The sequence below is a fragment of the Saccoglossus kowalevskii genome, chromosome 8 (genome assembly GCF_978046115.1).
Source record: "Saccoglossus kowalevskii chromosome 8, keSacKowa6.1, whole genome shotgun sequence".
Taxonomy (NCBI): Eukaryota; Metazoa; Hemichordata; class Enteropneusta; family Harrimaniidae; genus Saccoglossus; species Saccoglossus kowalevskii.
Genome location: NC_140648.1, coordinates 16,657,662 through 16,665,391, shown reverse-complemented (window position 1 = coordinate 16,665,391; position 7,730 = coordinate 16,657,662). Strand labels below are relative to the sequence as shown.

General features: G+C 35.3%; 1 protein-coding gene across 1 annotated transcript; it reads right to left on the bottom strand.

The window, feature by feature from the left end:
* Positions 1 to 947: 947 nt before the first annotated feature.
* Positions 948 to 6,279, bottom strand: LOC144350826 (uncharacterized). The gene is made up of 6 exons (XM_085502273.1): positions 6,139 to 6,279; positions 5,708 to 5,792; positions 3,669 to 3,959; positions 3,221 to 3,483; positions 2,426 to 2,757; positions 948 to 2,105 (listed from the first exon to the last, which is right to left on the bottom strand). The coding sequence occupies exons 1-6, from the start codon at positions 6,250 to 6,252 to the stop codon at positions 2,090 to 2,092; spliced, it is 1,101 nt and encodes a 366-aa protein (XP_085358399.1). The 5' UTR covers positions 6,253 to 6,279; the 3' UTR covers positions 948 to 2,089.
* Positions 6,280 to 7,730: the final 1,451 nt, after the last annotated feature.

The following is a 7,730-nucleotide window of genomic DNA, read 5'->3' as shown; positions in this document are numbered from 1 at the left end:
AACATTGTAGAAAGTTCGATGACCAATATATTCAAAACAATAGTGCTACATAAACATTTCTCGATTTAAAATATCTGGAATAGAATCAAATATTTTGAATTCTGTTGACAGATCCCCAAAACACAAATGCATTATTCCAGAACATTGTAGATAAAAACAACAATAAAGAGTGTGAAGCTTCAACTCTACAGTACTATCGGTGTCGATGGCCGGAATAACCTACTCAGTTTGAGGTCAACACACTGTTTTCGTCCCCGAATGATGTAGTGTACCTTGAATTGTTGACATCGCGAAGACGCATTTAATTAGATAGCGATATAGTCACGTAATAACTTAACATAGTCCGAAATATAACAACCGTGTTTGTGCACATTACAAACACAAAGACTATAGTGAATTTGAATGCCCGGGTCTATTAACCTGATTTGGATTTACTTTTGTTACGCATTTTTTGGTCATTGAAACAAAATAATTTTCAAGTGAGAATTACTGTTTGAAAACATGTACTATCTGTACATGAATAGAAAATAAACATTACTTGATTGTGTTATTATTATTATGATATCGCTGATGAATGTACATTGCGAACTGTTCAGTTTGGATTGCATCGTACAACATTGTTTATGTAGTTTACACCATAACTCTCTCTTTTATATTTTCCTTATTTCGGTAGCCAAAATTGCTACTCTTGACCATTTTACCGTCTCCTGGAGTATTCAGGAATTCATACAACACATACACCTTAGCTGAGTAGACTAACCAACCAGAGTGAGTTTAGTTTGATCACAGTTGCAACATTAAAACTAGTATTACGTTTTGAAGAAGTTATTCCAATGATTCCAAATTGTCATTTCTTCTAGTTAAAATGTCCGTATATTGGTATACGATTCCAAGATTCATTTTCAGCCCCCAACAAAGTAAAAAAAACAAAAAACACGCACACAACATTTTCTCCCAAATATCAAGATTTATTATCCATCCTATACCAGGTCCCATAGCGTGATGTGAATGATGTAATATTAATTATATAAAAACTACTAAACAAATGTAGAGTTGTGATTATTGAATTGATGAATATCAGTGAAATTTTGGTACAATAGTTTTTGTGTGTGTGACATCGTACCGACAATAACACACACAAATTAACGCCGATGATTCTGTGATGAAACTAAGTGCTGCCTCGGTGATCACCACCGATATATAGCACACTCCACTAGATTGTCTACGGTACGAAACTTGCTATCTTATGAGGTAAATATATTCAAGGCCCAGAAGACGGACACGTAGAAATTGTTCATTTGTTAGGTCTACTCATGGGTATGTTTAAAGCGGAAAGGTCGTTACCTGTGCATGCGCCGTAATTGAGTCCCAAGCGATGATAACAACACACGCTAAGAACGCAAAGGCTCGTGTGTAGACGCTTGTTTGTAAACAATGACACGCTATGGCCACTTGACGCATGCGCAGGTGACGACTCTCCTCTTTAAGTAATTGTAATATACTAGTAAATTCATTTAGAATATGAGATTATTGTACATATAAGTGCTGCGTAATTATATTTGATCACAATAGAAATAAACAATACATATGTTCCGAATGCAAACAACACGTGTATATTGTTGTATGTAATTACCATATTCACTCATATACTTTATTCAGTGTTGTCAGAACCACACATATAAAGTATAAGGAGAATACGTAGTTAAATATCAGGTTTATGTGGAATATATATCAAATATATGTTTGACAGTTACATGAATATATAATGATGTACTTTAAACACGTACGGAAGTGTAACACATTATTTTGGACTATAGGTCGAAAAAGAAGGCGTGGTTTGTTTGGTTCAAACGCTGTTGTTGTCTTTGTTTATGTTGTCTATGTTACTATACATTTGGTAATGGGACCTGGTGAATTATGATGAGCACATCAGAAGGTTTCATCAACATATATAATATAATAATATTATTCGCTGATATCTATAGCAGGCACTATTGAACGGTAACCATGGTAGCACTACAGGAATAAATACTTTGCTACTGTAAACAGCGTCTTAAACGTAGTCATCTGTACCGGGTTATTCGCCATATCATTCCCATGGGCAACTGTAATTTCAAGAAAAGTACGTTAAATACGAATTATATTTGACATCTGCTATTGTATCTACATCTAACTCGTACGATATATATATATATATATATATTTAAGGGTGCTCTCTAGGGGCAAACATAATCGGTGACGTCACTCTTAAGTATTTTATTGGCAAACGACTGCAGATCAAAACCATATCAATGCCATCAGAACGTCTCTTGTACCGAATATCATGTAGACACAGACGAGTTTCGTCGCTAGGTGGCGCAATCCATAGCTATATTGTATAACGTGCTGCGTTGAGCAGTTTGATAAAAAAAAACTACAAATTTACCTTCCATTTACGACATAACTGTTTCCCAGTTCCTCCTGGTCGTAAGTATATGTCCCATTAAGCAGAAGAAATCCTTCGAACTCATAGTCTTCGGAATTCGTTTCGTTCAAGTTGGTCTTAGTACCTAACAATCCGAATGTGTTGCCCACCAACTCAGAATCATTGTGAATACCAATAAATAATCGGTTTCGGTTGTTACGGGTGTTCTTATCCCACTCGACCCACCAACGCCCGCCTTGGGAGAAGACTACACTCGTGGCATTGCTGATAATTTGAGTATTAATCGCCAAGTCAGGGGTCATGTATGTTTGGTTGTTTATCACCCCGTCAATCTGCGAATTACAATGTATATTAGTGTAATTAATGAATTCATCTTTAAAACATTATTACTAACTGTGAAATAATTGAATTCGTGCAATATGAGTAACAATTCATACAGATTTCTACTACATTTGAGTTTCAATTACATTCGTATGCCACTGATATGTTTTATTTTAGTTTGTTCCATTATACTTTTGAAGAAAGGGTGGAAATATTATTGAAACTTTCTGCAGCCTACTGCAATACACCGTTCATAGTAAGTCTCGCCTTCTAGCGACAAGGGCCCTCTAGCGACAAGGCTCCATGTGATGTAAGCGGTGACCTGATAACTTCACACTCACTGAGACGATAATATTTCAAACTATTGCTGATTATCCAAAATCGAAATATTCATTTATCTAAAAAAAGGTCTTGTTTGAATGAGTTGACAATGTAAAATAAGTGTGCATTAAATATGTGGTTAATAATACTTACAACTATCGCTCCGTTGTCTTGTAGCTCAACTGTATGGTTATTATCAACGTATAAGTAGGCTGCCTCAATACGACGAGCATCAGTATTAACAAATCTGTTGACCACTTCTCCATGTTTTGCAACTACTTGAAGGGTATGATTAGTAGTGTTTGGGACCGTATTTAACAGAGTGTAGCTGCATGGGCCGTTAAAATCGACGTGCTGTCTGTCAAATGTCACATAGTGTGGATCACCTTGACCAGTGCCCGGCTCACATGGACAATCTATATTCAAAACAAAATAGCTTAAAACTCAGCCTTTGGTATTTTCAGGCGGAATAAAGTAGCATATTTGCTTTTCATTGGACAACAAATATTAAAATTACCCTGTGCACCCTATATCATATGATGTTTTTCATTCCATGTACTATTACCATAAATTCGGTTATATTTTATAATCACATACTTACCAGTCTCCATGGTGAATGAACCCAATCTGGCAAAACCATCATTGTTTTCTAGGCGAGATATGATCGTAATTGTGGAACACGGGTCATACGGCCCAAGCGTTACAGTGAACGTAGGTCTATCTAGAAAAGAAAATGCATTTCTATGCACTGTCGTCCACGTTGGACCGGCGACATCGGGATGTTTGTAATATTTTATCTTCATCCATCCATCTTCGAATAGCTTTACAATATCGATGATCCAGAATGTGATATATTCACATGTCCCAAACAGCACATATGCAATGACGGTATCTGTAATACAATAATAACAGAAACAACGTCGAGGGAAGCCACATTGATAAACGAGCGTGGGTACAAATGTACAAAGTACAAATGGGGACAATCAAAGAGAATGGCAAATGTAGAATTAGTGATAACATGACTTTATAATCCCCTGTCCAACGTTAGACCCTACTCTGGTGGTCTTTTCAATAAACATACAATAAGGTTCATTATTGTTTTATTTGCTAATAATTGCCAATATCAATTTTAATAAAATTGTCGAAAACGCGTTGTTCTCGCTACGGACCAGTCACAATTTTGTGAGAGATTTGGTCTAGATACTATATACTAGAGGAATATTCTAAGAATTCGTACTATTATTCGTAAATATTACCTAATTTAACATTTCCAAACCAACTGAATTATTAACTACTTTGACACATACTAGTATAGTATAACTCAGAGTGTTTACTGTTTTTAAATTATCGTTTTATTATGCTCCACTTGTGGAAGTAAAGTCTCAAAATATTGACAGCAAAATATGATTTAACATTATTGGACAGTGGTCTACGAACTTCAGCATGTTACTATTTGGCATGAGATATTTTTACCACATATGTCCAAGGCAGATTAACGTATGATTTTTAAGTTGAAGATTCACGTATTGACTATTGCTGACTTTAAAACAGGTATGGTGCTTCCACTGTAGTTATCTGCGTTGGTTAAATAGCTATGTTCGCACCACTGATCTAATGCAAAAGGCGTTTAGACGTAACAAAAAAACTTACATGACCGTTTGCATGTACATGTATATTAGTTTATGACGCAAACTGTGTAAACCCCATTCTATCGAGTGAATGTATAGCTCATGCGTGAACAAAACATGCTAAAACATTTTTTTGTTTTTCATTAAATGTTCAAAATAGTTTAAATTAGTATATCGATGTTAGAAAACGTCATTTACCATAAATTAGAATGTGCCTACTCATTGAAGAACATTTTTCATCACTTATGTTATAGCATACAGTAAGCTAAAAGTGACATAGTATTAGTAAGTAAATAAGAACGTTAGTACTAATTATTAAATGTATATATGTCATTAAAAGTGCAGTAATAGTATAGGTTTTATTTCCTCTACGCTCACATGAACGGAATCATATTTGATTTACAATTATAGCACCTGAGGTGAACTATCAGTTTCCTATCTACTCAATCATCACAGCTGCATAGAATAGTAGTCCCTATGTTATTACTTGTATTTACCATTATTTTCAATAAGGCAATTGGTAGCACATCTTGGGAATTGACGCAACACTTCACTTGGAGGTACATGGCTGCCTCAAAGCCCCCCCCCCCAAATAAGGAAATATATATGATATATAAAGTATATAATTAAGATTATCTCTTGATAAAGTGATTCAGAGCAGCTTTGAATTCACTCTTGGTAAAGCTAAAACAACTTAATGGGGATCAGTGGATCTGATGAAGATAGAGAATGGAACACTAGGTGCAGAAACAGTGTAGTGGCTCTCTTACCCTAACCTACTCTAACCGAGATCTTGTCGTATCAGTTCTATTAAAACGGCTAAATTGAATTGTCAAGAAAGAAATGTTTGCCCAATTTTTGAAAAGTCCAATTTAATTTTCTACTATGCAATCTATATATTTTATGTCACATGTGAGGTGCATACAATTATATTGTCGTATTCAAACATCGATGTAAACTATTTGAGTTTGAGCAAGCATTTCCATAACTAACAGTTGACAAATACACATACCAGGAGAGATACCCATGGTCTGTCTTCTCGTTATAGTAGTTGGTTCCATCAAGTCGATGGCGTCTGGTAACGGCAGGACTGTGATCTGAGGAGAAACCAGCAGATTACGTGAGTGGACTGCATTCAAGTACACTTCTCAAATAGTTCGACACATTAATAATGCTTAAATCAAAATTAGGAAATAATTGTGTGTTTTTTTTAATAAAAGTCACACTTTTGTCCACAGTCATTTACTAACTACTGAACACACATGGCCAACTAGTTCACGTACGGCCTCTGAGTAACTGCATGTGTCCCCATCTAAGTAAAATTAAATTCACAATTTTGAATTATACCGACAATTCCTTTGCTGACACATGATTACAACGTTTCTGAAGTAAATCGAAAGTTCATCACTGAAATTCCAACGCTTGTGTAAAAACTAACCGTACATTAAGTTCAGTTTCCTGATTCCGCATTTCTGCCAAAGCACTTCCATGTACATCATTACTTAGAATAGCAACAATCATGCAGCAAATAGCAGAGAATAGAGCGATGTTTCCCATGACTGCAATCTGGTAGTTTTACCCAACAATATGGCAAACAGCGGATTATAAACAAGTGAATTGTTGTTTTATTTTCACCGGAACCGCGTCGCGTTGATTGTTAATACTTAATGTGCAAAAGATGTCCCGTCACCAGATGGAGAATACTATTTGTACTGAATGTATATATAATCATTTTGCATATAGGTGGAAAGGGAATGAGTTAATATCTCTCATTGTTATTTTGAAACTAGCAATCACAAACAATATTTTTCAAATCAATAAAACATTATTATTATTAATTAATACATTATCGGCACGATAAAACGTAAACTCTGTACCAGTGACACATGTTACCATCTCCTGTACTTGTATAAACATGATCCCAGTGAGAAAGTCGTGGGTCTTGATTGTGGTATTTTGAGTGCCAACGCAGTCAAAGTATATTTTTAGGCGTCATGCTTCTGAACAAAATAAAAATAACGGATATAGAGATATTTCAAGCGATAAGCCATACATACAATCTAAAGTACTGGATTGACTTTTTGGCCAAGCTGAGCGTTATGGATATTACATGTCACATTGTGTTACCACCTAATTCACCTTGTATATATACTGATCCCGATGCGAAAGTGGTTGGTTTTGGTTCTCGCAACCAACTGTAGGTGTCATTGCAGTCAAAACATATTTAGGTGTCATTAAGCAACACCCGAATAGCCGAGCCTCGACTATTACGCTAGTTAGGGTAAATAATGAATTCCGGGTGGCTACAGGTAGCCAGCATAAATATCGTCCTATTCTACTGTGGCGAACGTGAACAGTGCGTGCGGGGAGCAGTGGCGGGGATCATTTATCTAGACGTAATTTCAAATTACGTGTTGCATTTTAATATGCCTGTAACTGCAATTGTAAAATTCCTGATCGATTTAAGTTATTATTAAATTATGTATGGCAAGGAATTATTGCCGAATGATAGTTACTATATGCGACGATCGCCGAATGTTAGCCTGTCTTAGACCGTAGATGCAACGTCAATATTTTAATATATAAACTTATTGATATGAGTGACCATTAAGGTTTTAGGGTTTCTTGCTGATGGAGACACTGCCAGTGCGTATGTATTGACGAACAATTATCGAGAATGGCTTCACTCATTTTAAGATTGTGTCAAACGCCAATCAAATGAATTAACCAAGTTATGAACTATATTTCCGACTCTTGACAAATTAAGTTTCAACTTTCGATAAAAGTGAATGTTATTTAAAAGAAATATATTCTATTTAATTCATTCATTTACTTCAACTGTATGCAACCCAACTTGAATTTATGGACTTTATACATTTTGTGTCGTTAACATCTGATGTGTATGGTCATATATGTAGTTCTGCTTCCGTATATAAGTGTCAATTTAATGCCATGTATGCAGTTGATACATTAATTAATTCCTTAATAAAATCTTGTATTTGATGAGTATTATACTTATCAATAAAGATTATGTT

Coding starts and splice junctions, on each gene's coding strand:
- LOC144350826 (XM_085502273.1), bottom strand. CDS start 6,252: ATGGGAAACATCGCTCTATTCTCTGCTATTTGCTGCATGATTGTTGCT. Junction 5,793..6,138: donor ATCAGGAAACTGAACTTAAT/GTACGGTTAGTT, acceptor GTTTCTCCTCAG/ATCACAGTCCTGCCGTTACC. Junction 2,758..3,220: donor AAGACAACGGAGCGATAGTT/GTAAGTATTATT, acceptor TGTAATTCGCAG/ATTGACGGGGTGATAAACAA.